Raw genomic sequence first — 20,234 nt, forward strand, 5'->3', positions numbered from 1 at the left:
CTGACCTCAGACTTTGAGCCTCCAGAACTAAGAAATAAATTTCTGTTGCTTATAAGCCACTCAGTCTATGGTATTCTGTTATAGCAGCACAAACTGACTAAGAGAAATAATAAATGATTCAATATGCCTTGTAAAAGTGAATGTATTACATCAAAAGCACAAATGACAAAAGAAAAAAATAAACTGGACTACATCAAAATAAAAAAATTTGTGCTGCAAATGATATTATCAAGAAAGTGAAATGACAACCCACAGAATGGGAAAGATATTTATAAATTACATGTTTGTTAAGGGACTAATATCCAGAGTATATACAGAACTCTTACAACTCAACAATAAAAAGACAAATAACCAATTAAAAAATGAACAAAGGATTTGGACAGATATTTGTCCAAAGATATACAAATAACTAATAAATACATGAAAAGATGCTCAATATTGTTAGCCCTCAGAGGAATGAAAACACAAAACTGCAGTGAGATACCACTTCACATCTACTAGTGTGACTATTCTAAAAAAGAGATACCAACAAATGTTGGTGAGGATTGGAGAAAATGGAACCCTCATACGTTGCTGGTGGAATGTACAATGGTGCAGCGCTTTGGAAAACAGTTTTTCAGTTGCTTGAAAAGTTAAACATACAACCCAGAAATTCTCCTCCTAGGTATATATCCAAGAGAAATTAAAACAAATGTCCACACAAAAACTTACACATAAATATTGATAGCAGCATTATTCATAATAACCAAATGGTGGAAACAACCCAAATGTCCATTAACTGATGAATGAATAAACAAAATGTGGTATATCCATACAATGGAATATTATTCGGCATTAAAGAAATGAAGTACTGATATATACTACAACATGGATAAACCTTGAAAACATATGCTAAATAAAAGCAGCTGGACACAAAAAGCCCCATAGAGTAGGATTCCATTGGTAGAGACAGAAAGTAGATTAGTGGTTGCCCAGAGGGAGAGGAGGGGAGAATGGGGAGTGACTGTTAACAGGTACAGGGTTTCTTTCTGGGGTGATGAAATGTTCTGGAATTAGTGATGATGGTTGATAACTGTGAATATTCTACAACCATCGTACACTTTAAATGGATGAATTGTATGGAATACGAATTATATGGCAATGACCACGTTTAAAAAAGTAAATGGGGGCTTCCCTGGTGGCGCAGTGGTTGAGGGTCTGCCTGCCAACGCAGGGGACACGGGTTCGAGCCCTGGCTTGGGAAGATCCCACATGCCGCGGAGCAACTAAGCCCGTGAGCCACAACTACTGAGCCTGCGCGTCTGGAGCCTGTGCTCCGCAACGGGAGAGGCCGCGACAGTGAGAGGCCCGCGCACCGCGATGAAGAGTGGCCCCCGCTCTCTGCAACTGGAGAAAGCCCTTGCACAGAAACGAAGACCCAACACAGCCAAAAATAAATAAATAAATTTATTTAAAAAAAAAAAAAAAAGTAAATGTACTGATATCAGTGTCACCAGGCATCTAAATTCTGGCTTACACAGAATTCCTTTCCTGGAGAGCAGATAATATGTAAAGCCAGCAGTGGTCTAATTTTACTTACAAATTCCTTACATATCTGGTTGTCAGGTTACTATTTTAAGTAAGTAGCAGGAAAAAAAATTGTGACTTTTAATTCTGGAATGCAGTCTGTAATATTATGGTTAAGTAAACCATCCCATACATTACATTCTTCGTAGGTGGCAAAATCTGGAATTTCATGACACTGTTAAACGTTGACCACTGTTTAGACTTGTATATTATAAAATATTTGCATTCTTCAGAGAACAGATTGGTGGTTGCCAGAGGGGGATAGTGCGTGGGCAAAATGGTGAAGGTGGTCAAAAGGTACAAACTCAGTTGTAAGAAGTCTTGTGGGTGTAATGTACACCATTGGGACTACAATCAACAATACTGTATCATATATTTGAAAGTTGCTAAGCGAATAACTCTTTAAAGTGCTCATTCCAAAAAAAAAAAAACCAAGTATGTGTGGTGATGGGTGTTAACATATTGTGGTAATCATTTCCCAATATATACGTATGTCAAATCATTATACTGTACACGTTAAAACTAATATGTTTTGATTACACACATTTCAATTAAAAATTTTTTTGTGTTCTTGTCCAGGTGAGGACGATGGTTTCTTTTCCTTGGCTCCACAAGTGTTCCTTGTGTTTGTGTATGCACTTCAAAGTTTTCTGGGTCTCAAACCCATTTATACTTTCAAATTTGGAACACACTTAAAAAAAAAAAATCAGAAATGATCTCTCTAAAAGAACAAAGTGAAATGAAATGAAGTTCTACTTGTGTTAAAGTTTTCTTCCAAATGGGCTTTCCTTGCGGAGGAGGAAGAGTCTACGTAAAAAGGTTTTGCAGAATGTGAGCGGTCAGGCTGGTAGAGAACGCTCATCCCAGAAAGGAGACGTTTTCCGTTTCTTTTAGTTCGTTTGGGCGGCATCGTGGAGAGTCGAGAGGCGTTTGTGAGCCGCTAAAGAGAAAAGCCTGGGAACAACGGAGGCGCTGTGGGCCCGGGTCGCTGGGCGGGAGTCCCCTTCTGGCCAATCTTCCCGTTGTCTGCAGGCGCCGTGCCCCGCGGCCTCCGCCATCGCCCGCCCGCGTGGCCCTCCCGGGAACCTACCTGGGCCGGGTCCGCGCACCGCCCCCCCCGCGCCGTCGCCATGGCACCTCTCCGCCCCGCCCCCCGCGCTCGGCCGGCCCGCCCGCGGCCCCGCTCGCCCCTCCCCCCGCCCCGCGCGGCTGCCGGGGAGAGGGTGGGGCGGAGGCGGGAGGAGACGCAGGAGAGAGGAAATCGGCGGCGCGACGCCCGCGGCCCATTGGCTGTCTCGTCCTGGGGCCAGAAGCCCCGCCTGTCTGACGGGGTCACGTGATCCCTTTCAAAGATGGCCGCCCTGTTGTTTTGATGAATAATACTTGGTGGGGCGAGGGGGTAAGAGTAGGGGTGGAGGGGTAGGAGGATTTACTCTTCCAGCCAGAGCATCGCGAGTCCGGTCCTCCCCCTCCCCCTTGCCCAGGCTCCGGCGTGGAGGCGGGGCGTGGCCGGCCTGCTTTGGGAGGGGAGGAGCTTCCCTCCTCAGTGCTGGGCTCTGCCTGGGCGGCTCTGGGGTCGCCTTGCCTCGGGGCACCCACTCTGCAGTTGAACACTTCCCGCCAGGGGGAAAGGGCTGGAAGGAGAGCACGATCTGCTGGAGGAAGCGCAGCTGCCGCGCCACCACCACGAAGACACAGTAGGCTCCGGGCACGAGGAGAGCTGGAGACCGAGCTCCCTAGTCTGGGTAACCTGGGAAGCAGAGGGTAAAAAGTGGCGCCTTACGATAACCCTGTAGCAGCAGCAGTGGCGGTCAAAGGAGGCTGGTCGTGGCGTAAGCAGCTGTAGGAGTCTCTGGGGCAATTGCAGTGACCGACGCCAAGGCATTTCACTGCCCCTCGTGTTCTTATTTTTTAACCTCTGACTATGCAGTTCTGAAACCTCCCCCATTCGGGGGACCAGACAGCCCGATAGACACCTTCCACTCTCCTCCCGCCCTGGTCTCAAAGAACAGAAGATCTCTCCTTAACGCCTTTCACCATTAAGAGGAAAGCGATGGAGGAGCTGAGCGCTGACGAGGTGAGGAGGTTGGGGGACACCTTGGGAGATTAGTTGGCAACTCTTTGGCGCTTTGGATAGGGTTGATATTGCGCCAGTGGTGCCTGGCCTTTGGGCAGGAATGGAGATGACATTTTCTAAGAATTAAATGAGTCCCTGAGAGGGTCTCCGGTTGTATTCTCTTGTATTCCTTTGCCTTCTTTTTCCATCCTGAACTCCATTTGTCTCTTTTCGAGTCTTCTTTTAGGGTCTAAAGAAGAGGAGAGCATACTGAGGCTTTCATTCTTTTCTTCAGGGTATTTAAGCAAGAAGGGCTAGATTTACATCAAGTTTGTGTGTGTGTGTGTGTGTGTGTGTGTGTGTGTGTGTGTGTGTCTACGCGCGCGCGCGCGCTCGTGCTCGCGCATGTGCGTGTGCGCGCGCGCGCCTAACTGCAGAGATCTGAAGAATAATTTTGGGAGGAATCAGAATGTATAGGTGTATGTTTTTAAAGGATTTGAAATCCCAAGTATGTGTGGCATTTCATTGTATAAGTTAATTAAACATTACATATGTGTTTGGGGGTGGTCTACAGACAGATTCTTTGATATTTAACAAAAGATGTATCTTCTCCATAGCTTCGTGAATTACAGTTAAATTCTAGCAACTTAACAGACCACTAATGGCTTCTGGCATACTTCTCTTTCATTATGCCTTTTTTCTAGTTTTTGGCCCTTTCAAACTTGTGTTTTGCTGTAACAGACACTGAACAGGAAGCAAATGGAAGCAAATGACTTTGAAAATTCCCCCTATCATTTCTGAAAGGAGTCTTACAGATCCCCTTCTTGATGTTTTCAAGATTATTTAATAATAGTAATAAAAAGTGGCATGTAGGGTACAAGGATTTTCCTGTGACTCTGTTGACTTTGCCCTTCTTTTTTTTTTTACAAATTGGGAGCTTCCCTTTCAGGACCCCTGCTGGCCTCACTCTCTTCCACCTACCATTTCTTCCACAGTTGATGTAAAACTTCCCTGCAGTATTGTGAAAGTAGTCATCCATCAGGTTGGTTGTACTGTAAAACTTCCATGCTTCAGTTTTAGCTGCAGAGTAGTCAATATATTTACCTAGGGACTAAAATTCTCCAGAGAAGAGGCAGGCAGGTGGTGGGTTAAGGGTCACATAGGAAAGGAAGCAAATAATTTTGTTGGTTTTGATACCTGGCTTTTTGGAAAGTCAGGATTGCCCATTCTTTGTTACTGACTTTGTTTTCTAAATACATCAGTAGTGTAATCTTAAATTAGAAGAATATTGAACAATTTCTTTCATTCAGGTAGGAACTATCAAGAGATCCTCGTAGAGGCACTTTGTTTTGTGTAGTTTTTTTAAAGTGCACCCCCTTTTTTCTTTAACATTAATGCTAGTGGATCAATTTCTCTTAAGGCAAAGAGTTTTTTAGTAAGTCTTTTACCTCCAGAAATTACTTTTTTTCTTGACATTCTCTAAATTGTTCCTGGTTTAGAAGTTTTTACATACTTGAGTTTTCACTAAGAAAACCATTAAAGCATACAGACCAGTTAAGGAACTGTATAATCCGAACTGTAGCTCTTCACTTTATCCAGTCCTTGAGGAAGGTACTAACTTTTTTTTTTTTTTTTTTTAACCATATATGGAACAAGTGTAATCATTGTGGAGGAGATAGACATTTTTCAAGGTCAACAAAATATTAAAATAAATGTGAAAAATTAAATTCACTAATAAAAGATCAATATAAGATTATGTTCAACAAATTAGTTGGCCTGAACACAAAGGGACAGTTCAATAACTGGTAATTTTACTCTCAGCATAATCTAAAACAAATATTTTATGGGGAAAAAGCTTAAGTTTTTTTTAATCCATTTCCTTTAATTCTGGGATTAGGTGAACAGTTCTCAACAGAGACATTTCCAAAAGTTTTGCCTTATTGTTACTCCGTTGGTGGAAACTTGTGTCACAGATACGGTAGTTGGCATTTATTTGGTTAGAAAATAATACATTTATATTTATAACTCAAACATGCATCTCAGGGTGTAAACAGTCAAGACATTGATCTTTCAATCTAAATTAGGAAATTAGGTAAGACAGAGTTTCATATTTTAGCAAAATGAAAATATATGAGAGTGCAGTCCATGAAAAATAGAGGCTGCTATAACCAGGGTAGTAGCTTTAGAAGATTTTACATTATGGGTACTTTTTGGTCCCTCTTATAGATCACCTTGAATTCTTGTACTTTTCTTCTCTTGTGCTTTCTAAGTAGAGTATTTCTTTAACTTCATTGCTGTTTATATAGCACATTACAATGAGTCCTTTGCGGTATAGAGCAGATCCATGACTAAGTTTATTCTCTTCAGGAACCTGCATTTCAAGGCGTCATTATTTACATTACATTCATTCTGTACCCTGCTCATGTGTTGTTTTTTTTATACCAAAATGATGCTCTGAGTAGGGCAGGTATTTTAAACTGGTTTTCAACTGTGGTGATGATGTGTTTTCATTGAAATGATTTTCTTTTTTTTTTGCAAAATCTGTATGACCTAGTTCATCTTTAAGAGGGCTGGCTGGGATTCAGGGTGTGGTCAAGGTTTTAGAAGTTGTCTTTCCCAAATGCAGAATATGTGAGTTGTCTTCCTTCCCAAATGCAGAATATATGACCTTGGACATTTTAGCAGTGTTTTTTCAGTGGAAAGGGACCGACATTTATTAACAGTCTTAGAACCCTGCTCTGTGCCAGGCATTTTACAACCATTGTCTCATTTGATAAAACAGCGCAGTCCAGCAGTTCCTTAAATTTTCCTTGTTTTATAGGTGAAGCAACTGAGAATTAGGTTAAGTCCATAGTGCCCTGGCTTAGAAGTGGCAGAATTGGAATTCAAACCCAGGGTTCCTGATCTAAAAGCTCTTTTTACCGTATTTTACTGCCCAACAACTGGCAATAAATTCACCACAGCTTCTATATAAATATCCTACTAACATGCTTGATCTGCATAGTTTTTCTGTAAAAGTGTTGTTTTTTATGAATTCATTCATGATGTGATCAAGTTTATAGTCTTTTTGGTGCTGACTCTCATCACACCCCTCCAAAATCATTCACTCAGCAAACATTTTTTAAAAAGATGCTGGTACTTTGTGACCACCTAGAGGGGTGGGATAGGGAGGGTGGGAGGGAGACGCAAGAGGGAGGAGATATGGGGATGTATGTATATGTATAGCTGATTCACTTTGTTATACAGCAGAAACTAACACACCATTGTAAAGCAATTAAACTCCAATAAAGATGTTAAAAAAAAAAAAAAAGATGCTGTGCATCTCCAGCAATGTGTTAGGTAGGTTAGGAGAAACACAGTCTTTTTCTTAAAGAAATTATTTAACTGGGGTTAGGGGATGGGTAGAGATAGAGATAGCTAGGAGTCCAGCAATTACAATACAGGGTGCTAAGAGCTGTTGTGGACCTACACACAAGACAGTAAGAAAAACAAGCAGGGAGCCCCGGTGGCTTAGCGTCTTAGGGAAAACTTTCAAGAAAAAACGATGCTTATGCTGAGCAGTAGTTGTCAGGCGAAGGGCTCTTGAAACCGGCTGTGAAACTGGGGAGCCCAGGAAACCATAAGAAGTAGTGGGACTGGAGACAGGATTTGTCTGGGGGAGTGGCCGCAGGCAGACAGGCACCAGGTCTCAGACTGGTTTTCAGAAATGCTTAGGAGTTTGAACTTTCTCAGTAAGACTATCAGAAGCCTTTGAGGGATTTTAAGGGATTAGAAGGATAACTGGCAAGGGTGTCGAAGGTGGATAGGAAGAAGGTGGCTGCTGTTGCTATGGGGAACAAGGCAGTGGAGTCTGAAGCCAGGCCTTGGCAATGGGAACGGAGGAGAGCAGACATCAGAAATATTGAGGATCTAAGTTAACCCACTTCTGATGATAAGTTTGATGTGAAGGATGTGGAGGTAGGGGAGGAAAGAAAAAGACCACTCCTTGGTTTCTAGTTTGGGAGAAGGATGGATTGGAGGAGAGAGAAGGAATTCCAGACAAGGAGCAGATTTTGGGGAAAGCAGATTAGTTCCTTTGGACCACTGAAAGATGAGCTGACATAGAGATGCCAACCCTGGCCTTTCTGCTCTTAACATCTCCATCTCTGATCTTTTCTTTCTTTGTAACAGGCCTCAGGACCTAAGCTCACTTTTTTCAAGTAGATCATTGCTAACACTCACTTGATACCCAGGATTCTCCTTCCTCAAGCCTGGAAGGAGAGTGGGATGTTGCCTCCCAGGTCCCTTCTCCACTCCTTTTTGTTCATTTTAGCCAAGAAACAGAGAATGATAATGATAATGGCTGATATTTATGAAGCTCTTAATATGTGCTAAGCACTTAACTTGCTCAGCAAGGTTGGTATTAATAGCCCCATTTTACAGATTAAAAAGTTGAGGCTGGGGCTTCCCTGGTGGCGCAGTGGTTGAGAATCTGCCTGCCAATGCAGGGGACACGGGTTCGAGCCCTGGTCTGGGAAGATCCCACATGCTGCGGAGCAACTAGGCCCGTGAGCCACAACTACTGAGCCTGCGCGTCTGGAGCCTGTGCTCTGCAACAAGAGAGGCCGCGACAGTGAGAGGCCCGTGCACCGCGATGAAGAGTGGCCCCCGCTTGCCACAACTAGAGAAAGCCCTCGCACAGAAACGAAGACCCAACGCAGCCAAAAAATAATAATAAATAAATAAATAAATAAATAAATAAATAAATAAATAAATAAAATTAAAAAAAAAAAAAAGTTGAGGCTGATAGAAATTAACTTGCCAAAAGGTGCACAACGAGGAAGTGGTAGAACCTGGATTCTAATCCACAGTCTGATCCCAGAGTTCTTAATCCCTTTGCTAAACTACCTCCAAAATAGGAATAATGTGAGCCAGATGTAATGGTTACGGCATTTTTATTGTCCCTTTTGAGGTGGGAAGCGGAAGCCCTCGTTATTGCTAAGAGTGGAGCTCATCAAATAGCCCTCTACTCTTTTAGGGGAAAAAGAAAGACTTTTGACAAGGGGTCCTTGGGCCTTCAGGCCTGTGCTTGGCACAGAATGCATTTTCTCAGAAGGTACTTGTGGTGTGTCCAGGTGGAGAGAGCTTCCTGTAGCAGCTCATTCAGTGGTACTTGCTGTTTACTTGCTGCATGTCAGACACCGCACGAGCCTTGCTTGCATGGAGCTCCATTCTAGTGGGAGGAGACGTGATCAACAAATACATACACATAAGATGTCATTTGGTGACAGTACCACGGAGAAAAATAAAATAGGCTATAAAGGGATGGAGAGCAATGCGAGGAGTGTGTGCAGTTTTAGGAGGACTTCTGGAAGGAAATTTAAAGGATGACAGGGAGCCATCTGGGGGGAAGAGTGTTTTCAGTAACAGGGAACACCAGGAACCAGGGGCGTATCCCCGATCTGCGCTAGGAGCAGCAAGGAGGCCCAGTGTGTTTGGAGCCGGCTAAGCAAGGGTACAGTGGCCGGAGATGAAGTCTTCCATTCACTCAGCAAACATTTACTGAGTTCTTGTAACTGGGTTTCAGTCAATTCTGAGGTGCCCCACCCTTTTTTTTTTATACTTCACATTTTCACATCTTTGAAATTGGGATGCTTCTTGGTGTAATCACGGTTGACCACGTGGCAGTTGTGAAAGTTGTCATTTCCTGTTTATGTGTAAACCTGGTTATACCTGTTCATGTTGTTGCACCTTCAATTAAATGCTGTGCATGATAAATATAGTTGCCATTTTAAATGCCTCCCCCCAAATTACACTTTGCTTAGCAGTGAAAGCATATGTTACTTTGTATGCAGAGAGAAATGGAAACAGCAGTGGGGTCTCAATTTGATATTAGTAAAGAAAACAAAGAAAATGTTGGTGAAAGAATGACCACAATTTCATATTTTATTGCAAAGCAGCAACCAAGTGCATTAGGGAGCCGTAGAAAGGCAGAAATCCACAAGTCTCTGAAGCTGTGTCACATTTTGAAATTGAACATACAGTTAGAAGGACTGTCTTTTACACCCAGGCAATGCAGTGGAAGGTCAGAGACACTCCACCTTCTCAGAAAGAAATTTCAAAGCAATGAGAGGCTGGTGTAACTGATTACTACTCTGGCCTGGTCTGTTGTTAAGGTATTTTGTTGTGGTTTAATGGACAGTAGTTTTTTTTCTTGATGGTGCAAAAAACAACGGTGCAGTTTACAGTCAGTGACATTTTGTATTTGATGACATACGGTATATGCCCAGCTTTGTTTTAGATCATGAGGATATATGAATGAACAATACAGGCAGAAATCCTTGCCTTCGTGGGGCTTACATTCTGATTTATGTGGTTTTTTAAAAAATTTATTAATTAATTAGTTTTTTTGGCTGTGCCGGGTCTTAGTTGTGGCATGTGGGATCTACTTCCCTCACCAGGCATCGAACCCGGCCCCCCTGCATTCGGAGCGTGGAGTCTTAACCACTGGACCACCAGGGAAGTCCCTGATTTATGTTTTAAAAGAATCACTGGCTGCTGTGAAGAGAATAGATAAAGGGGGAAAGAGTGAAAATGGAGAGAAAGGTTAGGAGGCCAGTGCAGGAGTCCCAGGACCAGGGTTTGTGGTGGCGAAGGTGAGAAAAGGTCAGATAGAGGATGGTCAGATATTTTGTGGGTAGAGCCAATAGGATTGGGTGATGGGATGGATGTGGAGTCAAGAATGGCCATCTGAGCTGGGATGTCATCGAGTAGACCGTTGTAACAGTTGAAATAGCGTGACACGAAATAGCTGCTTAAACCAGATAGATGTTTATTTCTCTCTAAATAGAAGTCTGGGTAGGAGGCTGGGGCTGCTGTGGCAGCTCTGCGCTCATTAGGGGCCCAGGCGCCTTCTGTCCTGTTGTACCAACTCTCCTAACATATGGCATCCATCTTTTGGTCCACGTCTGTTTGCACTGTAGCCAGAGGAACGAGAGGAGAGGGGAAGGAGGAGTCACGCTCCTCTTTAATGGCACAGCTTGGAAGTTGCACAGATCACTCACTTCTGCTCACCTCCCATTGGCCAGAACCTAAGTCACGTGGCCACGGCTCCTTGCTGGGAAGCTGAGGACTGCAGTTCTTACTGGGTAGCCGTATGCTTAGCTAAAAGTTTTCTCACGTTAGAAGGGGAGTACAGTCAAGGCCATTCTGTTCAAACCCTTCTTCCGAAACCTAAAACACACGCTCTGCTTTCCTAAAGAGGCAACATTCAGTTGAGTCCAGAATCTCTGGGTGATATACCATTCAGGAACCTTTAGATTAAAATGCAAGTTATCAGCTGCTTTCCCCTCCCCACGCCCCCGCCCCACCATGTGCTCTGGTGGAGTAGGATAGAATCATGGAAATAACTACCATTTCGAAAAGGGAAGAATGGGGAGTACAGATCCCGCATTGGTCCACAGCCATTGTCAGCTCCTGCCAGGCTGTGGTAGGGGGTCTCCCTGCCTTGGCAGTGGTGGGAGTTCCTGACACAGTCCTTTGGGGCCAGGTCATTGGAGAATATCCCCTTCCTGGGGCCGAACAGTGTCTTCAGCTTGTTTCTTTCAGGAGACTGAAGGAGTTGGCTTTTTCAACCCTACTTGATCCCCAAATTACCAGACTCTGAGCAAACTTAGACTACACTGTGGACGTGCCTTAGGCAGACCTGTTTTCCCTTTTATCTCTGCAGGCAAATTGGCAAACTGCAGCTTGAGTCTGTCTCATTCTTGCGGAACTTCTTGCTTAAAGTGGCAAGAAGCCAATAGGCACCCAAATTCCGAATTGTTCAACCAGTTCCCCTAGAATTGTAGGCCGTGTAGGCATGCAGGCTATTTTCTGAGGTGTCACAGGTTTTACCAAACGTTTTATTGTGGCGTAACAAGGGCTACCAGCCTTCCATCCTGCAATATCTGTGCCCGTACTGAGCCCTAAGCCACTGCCACGTATTTATATTCTGTTTAGGTTGATTACTTCCAGGTTCCAAATTCTATATATTAGTTAAGATATTGGTTTGATTGCTGCAGCAGAGAGATCCAAAATAAAAATGGTTTAAATAAGATAGAAGCTTATTTTTCTTTTAAGTAAAAATCTGGGTAGGTGGTTGAGAGCCGGTTTAATAATTCCATGATTACTAGGGAGCCAGTTCTGTTTAGTGCTCTGTTACCCTCTGTATGAGGCATCTACCTTGTAGTCCAAGATGGCTGCTCCAGTGCCTACACGCACATCTGCATTCCAGTCCTCAGGGACCAAAGGGGAGGACATGTTCCTGTCCGTCAAGGGCATGATCAGAGGTGTCACACATCATTGCTTACATCTCCCTGGTCAGAACTTAGTCACGTGGCCATAACCAAGTGCAAGGCTGGCTGAATGTATAGGAGGAGGAGACAACTAGCTGCCTCTACCACAGTGATGCCAAGAGTTTTAGCCTACACAGCTTGAAAAATGGAGTTGTCCTGTACTGAGGTGGGGAACACTGAAAGAGGAGATTAGAGGGAGAAATTAAGCTATCTGTTTTGATCATATTCTTGTTATATTGCTTATTATTTGTCCACTTGGAGATGTTAAGTAGGTTGTTGGATATATGTTGGGCTTGCAGTTAAGGAAGAAGGCTGGGGTTGGGGATACCAATCAGGACGTTGTCAGTATATTTAAAATCACGAGAATGGACAGATGACCTAGGGAGTGAGCCTAGAGAGAAGAGTGGAGGTCAGAGGACTGAGCCTTGAGCCTCTCCAGCATTTAGAGACAGGGAGGTAAAGAAGACCCAGAGGGCTTCCCTGGTGGCGCAGTGGTTAAGAATCCGCCTGCCAATGCAGGGGACACGGGTTCGAGCCCTGGTCCGGGAAGATCCCACATGCCGCGGAGCAACTAAGCCCATGCACCACAGCTACTAAGCCTGCGCTGTAGAGCCCGCGAGCCACAACTACTGAGCCTGTGTGCCACAACTACTGAAGCCCATGTGCCTAGAGCCTGTGCTCCGCAATAAGAGAAGCCACCCCAATGAGAAGCCCCTGCTCGCCATAACTAGAGAAAGCCCGGGCGCAGCAACAAAGACCCAACACAGCCAAAAATAAAATAAATAAAAATAAAATAAATTAATAATAAAAAAAAAAGAGGACCCAGAAAAGAACTGACAAGGGATAGCCACTGAGATAGAAGGAAAGACAAGAGAGCCTGGAGTTCTGGTGTCCAGGAGAAGAAAGTGTTTCATGACGGAGGGGCGTGTTCAGCTCTGTTGAATGCCAGTAAAGTAAATTAAAGGAAGACCAAGACTCAACGATGGGATTTGGCAACGTGGAGGTCATTAGTGACCTTGACAAGACCAATTTCATTGCTGAATAGGTTCAAGACAGAATAAGATAGAACGGGATGGGAGAGTACATAGCTCAGGAGTGAGGTATCAACTCCAGGGGTATACTGGGGAGCCATCCATAGACTGTGAAGCCATGGGTTTAAAAAGTGGGAAGAAGATACTTGGCGAACATATCTATCTATCTATCTGTCTATCTATCTATCTATTTATTTATTTATTTATGGCTGCGTTGGGTCTTTGTTGCTGCATGCGGGCTTTCTCTAGTTGCGGCAAGCGGGGGCTACTCTTCGTTTCAGTGCGTGGGCTTCTCATTGCAGTGGCTTCTCTTGTTGTGGAGCATGGGCTCTAGGCGTGTGGGCTCAGTAGTTGTGGCTCACGGGCTCTAGAGCGCAGGCTCAGTAGTTGTGGCGCCCGGACTTAGTTGCTCCGCGGCATGTGGGATCTTCCCGGACCAGGGCTTGAACCTGTGTCCCCCACATTGGCAGGCGGATTCTTAACCACTGTGCCACCAGGGAAGTCCCAGAACATATCCTTTTAAATTTTATCTTTTACCATTTCCTATTATGATCACTAATTCCTTTATTCATTCAGTAAATATTTATTCAGTCTTTACTCTGTTCCTCTCTTTCCTGAGGTAGGAAGTAAAGGTGTGGAGGTAGATTTGTATATTATTCCTAGCAGGGTGTTTGGGGCCTGAATAGTTACAAGTGTAAATTTTGAACCATAATCTGGGCACACTGAATCATACTACAGTTAATCTTTAAAACATTTAAGAAAGAGTGGCAAATAGGTATATGATAAAATATTAATTTTGTGTAGTTTCAGCAAATATATGTGGGATGTTTACTCTCTTCTGGGTATTGAGGGGTACATGTGTGGAGATACCATCTCAAATATGAGTAAGACCTGGTCTTCACCTTCAGCGAGCTCATACTGCAATGGGGAGACAGGAACACAGCCAACTCCAACTAGAGTCCAAGGGCTGAAATAGATATTTAAGTAAAGGAGTACAGTTGATGGAGCAGTGAATTCTGACTGGGAAAATCTGGGAAGGGCTCTGGGAGGATTTGAGTTAGTCTGTAAAGATGATCAGAATTTTTGACATTTAGAAAAATCTGTGGTGAGGATAAATGTTTCAATTATTTCTTACTCTGGGCAAACTCTGTTACGTTCACTCTTTTGAAATTGATTGTAAAATCTTTAGAAGCACTGAAGAAAAATTGGAGATGGTGAAAAAATCTCTGATATTGGTGGGTGTTTGTGGGTCTGAAAGGTTTTGCCATGTGATTATCGAGCACAGCCAACTGTGTAACCCCAGACGCTCCTAAACCATAAGAGTCAGCAGAAGCTGAAGGAGGAGTTGAGGAGAAATAGGAAGAACAGAAAAGGTGTTTCATTAAAATCGCTCCTCCTATCCTGATATTAATCACACTGGTTGGAATTGTCTATTCGTTTGGCGTATCTCCTACTGCAGCATAAGCCCTGATAATTCTTGTTTTCACTGTTTTTTATCCATCTCTTAGCACGGGGCTTGACACAGGGTGCCCCGTGGTAAATATTTGCGGAGTTCACGAATTGACTGCAAGGTGTCTTTCCGTGACTCCCAGTTCTTGTGCTGCAATAGTGTTTTGTTTTGTTTTTGCTGTTGCTACATAAAATTACATCAGTTAGGTTAAGGTAGGCACTGGAGAGAAACCTTATTGTCAGAGCTGTAATTCAGAGTCAGATGAACCTGGGTTTTAGGTGGACCAACCAATCGGATGACCCAGGGCAGAGTACTTTCTGAGCCTCGGTTTCCTCACTTGTAAAATGAGGGTCTGCATACCTATCCGTGGCATTGTTCTTCATATTAATTGCAGTGATACATAAAGTGCTGAGTGCAGTGCCCTGGCAGAGTATGTAGGGACATATTAGCTCTCGTATGTCCCTTCCTGGTACATATTAGCTCTCTTTTCCAGAGTAGGGTTAAGTTTTACATGGTTAGAATTTTAGTTGGTGCTCATATAGCACCTAACGAGCCCTTTGCAGGTAACAATGCTGAGAGCGTAAAAGGAGGTCTCTCACTTGTTAAGGTAGCAAATAGGCTGAGGCTTGTGTGAAAGGTTGGGTTGGAATCCTCTCCCCCAGCCCCTTAAACTTCCTAAAGTCTCCTCTCACCCAGCTGCCATCTTTTGTGTGAAGCCACAGTGTTATCACTTGTCACACCTCCTGCTCCTTTTTCCTAAAATCTGGAGTGATCAGGTGGCCTGCATGTACTAAGGGGGTGAAGGAGGAGCGAGGAAGTTTGAAAGGAAGGGAACTGTGCAGACAGGAGACCTGAGGAGTCCCAGGAGAAACACGCTGCATATCAGGACCAAAAACCAAAACACGGGGTGATTCAGTCTGCTCAAGTCAGATGATGTGTTTTGTCTTCTGAAGGGACTGTCCCCTCCTGCAGGGCTGGGGAAGGGGAATCTCTGAATGGGATGACACTGTGTGAACTGCTTACCAGTTGCCGTATCTTTAGCATCATTTGAAAACGGTAGTCAGGCTGGGCAAAGAGGTCTCTTTTGGGTCCTAGTATTGAGAATGTCTGGCCTTGACTTAATTAACTTTCTAATTAAACATTGTGAAATGTATTCAGTGCACATTGTTTCTTTGTTCCCTGTCAGTGTTTGGTATAGATTCTAGATGTGTAATAGTGTCATGGTAATTAGTTAAATTTTCTGCCTAGATGAGGTGGCCCTTTGCTTTTATGGGTCTTTTTGGGAGCTGAACTCCTTGGGTTTCCAAACAAATCATCATGCACATCTGTCATCCGCCAGGCACTCTTCTAGGGTCATATTAGGTCAGGGTCTTTGGTCAGACCTCTGTCTATACTTGTCACCAGGGCTGGCTTCGCGGACATGTGACCTGCAGTCAGAAGTGCCCCACACTTGGTCGAATGCTCTGCTGTTGCTGTCTTGAAATTTTTAATACATTTGAGCAAGAGGCCCTGCATTTTTATTAGGCACCAGGCCCCACAGATTCTGTAGCTGGTCCTGCTTTGTCACTGACTTTCTCTGTACAGGTGGGTGTATGTCTGGGGAGCGTTTGGTTAGAACCAAGGTTATAGAAAACCGTATGAAAGCTCATCAAAGACCGATGTTCAGGTTTTAATGGAAAAAATATTGATATATGTCTGACTCTAATGCCATGTCATTAATAGAATTTCTTGAAATTTTTAACAAGTTTCTACTTATACACAATATTGAATCTTTGGATAACTCATTTAACTTCATGAAATAGATTCACTTTTTTTTTTAATCAATATTTTTACATAGAGGCATTTACTTCCATATTATCTTTTTCATGTTGCATACCTTATTTCTCCAATCTCAATGAAACCTCTTTTGTATTTTATCAAATACATTGGTCATATTTTTATAGTATAAATGCTTGTTTTCATGAATTATGAATTGTTGCATTTAAAACTATAACTCATGTGTTTTAAAATTAAAAATTTTTTAAATTAAAAAGTGTTATCCAACAGCTAGTTTTCTATATTATTAGTGCTTATCTGTAAATACTTCTTTGTGCTGGCCAATCAGGTATTATGATTGACCCAAAATAATCATATACAGATTTCTCATTTTCAAAAATAATAAAGTAGGGCTTCCCTGGTGGCGCAGTGGTTGGGAATCTGCCTGCTAATGCAGGGGACACGGGTTCGCGCCCTGGTCTGGGAGGATCCCACATGCCGCGGAGCGACTGGGCCCGTGAGCCACAACTACTGAGCCTGCGCGTCTGGAGCCTGTGCTCCGCAACAAGAGAGGCCGCGATAGTGAGAGGCCCGCGCATCGCGATGAGGAGTGGCCCCCGCTTGCCGCAACTAGAGAAAGCCCTCGCACAGAAACGAAGACCCAACACAGCCAAAAATCACTCAATTAATAAATAAATTAAAAATAAATAAATAAATAAATTAATTAATTAATTTTAAAAAATGTTTAAAAAAAATAATAATAAAGTATATTTAATGTTAGAGATGGAAAAATTCTGTATATATGAATGTCCTGGTGGGAAAAACTTATTTCTGAGAGGGAAATGAAAATTGGTGGAAAATTAAAAAATATGTAGCAACCTTTATAATCTACTGAGTAGAACTTTTTATGTGTGATTTAATTTACCCATAAAATTATCCTGTTTAGGCTGTCGAGGGATATGAACATTTAGAAAAAAGCAGGTAGTAAAGTTTTTTTTTTTTTTGCCACGCCGTGCGCATGTGGGATTTTAGTTCCCCAACCAGGGATCGAACCCGTGTCCCCTGCAGTGCAAGTGCGGAGTCTTAACCACTGGGCCGCCAGGGAAGTCCCTTTTATTTTTTTTTAATTAATTAGTTAATTTAAAAAAATTTTTGAGGCATGATGAAGGAGAAATTTTAAATGCTAAAAAGCAATAGCAAAAGTCTTTTACCTTACTGTATATAGATATGCCAGAGGAATTTACACTTTGGTTTCAGCAATAATTATTTTGTGGGCCAGTTAAAAAATGTTAACATTCAATCTACGCAGAGAAAAAAATGTATAGCCCCTTTGAGCTTTGAACATCAGTTACGTAGAGTAGATGTTTAGAGTGTCATTTACGACATTTTTGTTTTAGGATGCTACTGTATGACAGCATATATATGTTTATGTTTGGTGAACATTAATTAATTAATTAGCTTTCCACTTTTATGTTAGTTAACCTTTTAGTTATGATAAATACAGACTAGGCATCATTTCCGTGGAGTTTCATCACAGGAGTGCCCAATTTTTTTTTCCTTCAAGGCCAACTTGGGGCAGATGGGTTGGTCATCTGCAAGGGCTTTTGTGTGTTTGTTCTTTTTTACTTTGTATAAATGTCCTCACACTCAAATAGTTTGGTGGTTTCTGGTCTAGGGAAATGTGGATAAAGCAGTCTTTTGCCTTGAGGTGTTATGATTAGAATGGCTTGTGAGTGGGAGAATTTTAGTGAATGCCAAGTGGAAAATATGCTTGTGAAAGTGTCCCATTAGACACCTCTTAGTCTTTTTTTTTTTTAATGGTAAGTTTTTTTAAAGTAAATTTGTTTATTTATTTATTTATTTTTGGCTGCGTTGGGTCTTCGTTGCTGTGTGTGGGCTTTCTCTAGTTGTGGCGAGCGGGGGCCACTCTTTGTTGCGGTGCGCGGGCTTCTCATTGTGTTGGCTTCTCTTGTTGCGGAGCACGGGCTCTAGGCACGCGGGCTTTGGTAGTTGCGGCACGCAGGCTCAGTAGTTGTGGCTTTAGAGTGGGCTCTAGAGCGCAGGCTCAGTAGTTGTGGTGCACGGGCTTAGTTGCTCCATGGCATGTGGGATCTTCCTGGACCAGGGCTCAAACCCGCGTCCCCTGCGTTGGCAGGTGGATCCTCAACCGCTGCGCCACCAGGGAAGTCCCTCTTTGTCTTTCTTGATGTTAATGTGGACAGGTAACAAAGCACATTGACCCGTACTGGAACGAGATGGTTATATGAAAGTATTGCCATTTCTGTTTTTAAAAAGGGCTGAGTGGCATCTGGGATGATGCTTAACCTGTAGGAGGAACTTAAACATTAATGATCCATGTTAGGAAGGAAACCTTTATTCATATCAAGAATATGATGGACAGGAAATGGCCAGAAGTCAGTGTTTTCTCCCTCTGAAAGAGCCCGCTTTCCCCAACCCTGCTATATAGATGTGCTAGAATATTGGCTTTGGAGTGTTCAGAGTTGGTGTGAATGTAGAACTTTGGTAGAGATTAGAGAAAACGCACGAACCCTGCCCCAGAAGAATTTACACTTTTGTTTCAGCAATAATTATTTTGTGAGTCAATTTAAAAAACTCTTTCCACATAGCTGGGCTTCAGGAAATTCTTTAAAATGTTTAATATTGCCTGTTTCACTCGATCATTCTTAAGTGACCAGGGACCATTCTGTGAGAGAGCGTCAGAAGTAGCTGCTATTTGGTCTATAGGCTCATCTCGTCTATCTAAGGGCCACCAGGGAAGCCCTGTAAGAATCATTTTTAAAAAATCACATCTAGTTAAAATGATCCTACCCTCAGGATGTTTCTCTGCCGTATAATGTTAGGCTCTTGATTCTAGTGGTTTCTCCTAGTTTCATAGTCAGCTAATAGATCCGATGTTTTTCACAGATCTGATGTAGCTGTGCTGTTTATTCATACCGTTTGGGTGAAACAGAGCCCTGAGCCAAAGGAAAACGGCGTCTGAGCCTAAAAGGGAGGTGGACAGAACAAAAGGATGGCAGAAACTTGAAGGCTGAAGCTACAAAAAAACAATGACTGTTTACTGTGTGTCAGGTGGGCGCTTGGTTTGTTCAGAAGATATCTACCGAGTGGTCTCTGCTGTAGGCGTTGCTGTCGTTGCTTGGGCTGTGGCGGTGAGCACGGTAGGTCAGGTCCCTGCTCTCCTTGTGCGGCGCTGCGGGGAGGTAGGCCATACGCCCATAAAGAGAGACCAGCCCAGGTAATGCGTTGCGTTACCTTTATCTCTGATGACTGTCTTGCAAGGTGAGTGATATTTATATCATCACCTGCTTCCAAATGGGGAAACCAAGACCCAGAGAGGTAACACGGCCGGAAGTGGGTACAGCTGGGATTTTGACCCAGAGCTGGCCCCAGGAGAGCTCGTCCCTTTGAAGGCTGTGAAGACGGGGCCTGGAGCAGCAAATCGCTCACCCACTGCGCTCGGTCTCTCGTTTTACTTTCTCATTTTTTTCCCCCGTGTTTTACTTTCAAGCGGAATGCTTTTTAAAAAAAATTGCTCTAATATCAAATGTTGATGAAGAGTCTAGAATAAGTATTGTTATAAGCCGTTAATTATTTTAATTTGAAGTAATACTATTAATTAATATTTTCAGTGTTACAGGGTGACTCAAGAAAGTACGTTGGATAATCAGGCAGGTTATGCCTTTGGTTCTTAGCCCTCGGCCTCTGGCGGAACGTGCTGAGGCACATATCTAACACATACCCAGGGTTCCCCATACTATTGATCAGATGCAGAAAATATTGACATCAGTCATTTTTGTTGGACTTTATAAAACTCCATGTAATGAAAAACCATGTAATCACTGCCTGGCATTGGAGAATTACTAAGGGTCAAACCTTTTTTCTCCCTGAGACAAAACAGTTTATAGTCTCTTTTCTAATGACAATAAAATCATTTCTTTGTCATGAGCCAGACTGTGGGGTTAGGCTAGTTACGTAGGTGTGAGTGTCCTATGGTAAAGCAGCCAGGGTAGTAGAGTTCAAAAGACAGTTAGTTTGAAAAT

The 20,234-nt window shown here is 43.1% G+C and overlaps 1 protein-coding gene across 3 annotated transcripts in view; it reads left to right on the top strand.

The window, feature by feature from the left end:
* The first annotated feature begins 2,904 nt into the window (after nucleotides 1–2,904).
* Nucleotides 2,905–20,234, top strand: part of UBE4B (ubiquitination factor E4B) — a 114,217-nt gene continuing 96,887 nt past the window's right edge. The window contains exons 1-2 of one of the 3 annotated variants that reach the window (XM_036857144.1): nucleotides 2,933–3,643; nucleotides 19,099–19,352. In XM_036857144.1, coding sequence (XP_036713039.1) covers nucleotides 19,242–19,352 — 111 coding nt within the window. In that variant the 5' untranslated portion in view covers nucleotides 2,933–3,643; nucleotides 19,099–19,241. Of the gene's footprint in view, nucleotides 3,644–19,098; nucleotides 19,353–20,234 lie in introns of all 3 variants that reach the window. The other 2 variants (XM_036857149.1, XM_036857130.1) reach the window with 2 other exon arrangements.

This window comes from Balaenoptera musculus, chromosome 1 (genome assembly GCF_009873245.2).
Source record: "Balaenoptera musculus isolate JJ_BM4_2016_0621 chromosome 1, mBalMus1.pri.v3, whole genome shotgun sequence".
NCBI lineage: Eukaryota > Metazoa > Chordata > Mammalia > Artiodactyla > Balaenopteridae > Balaenoptera > Balaenoptera musculus.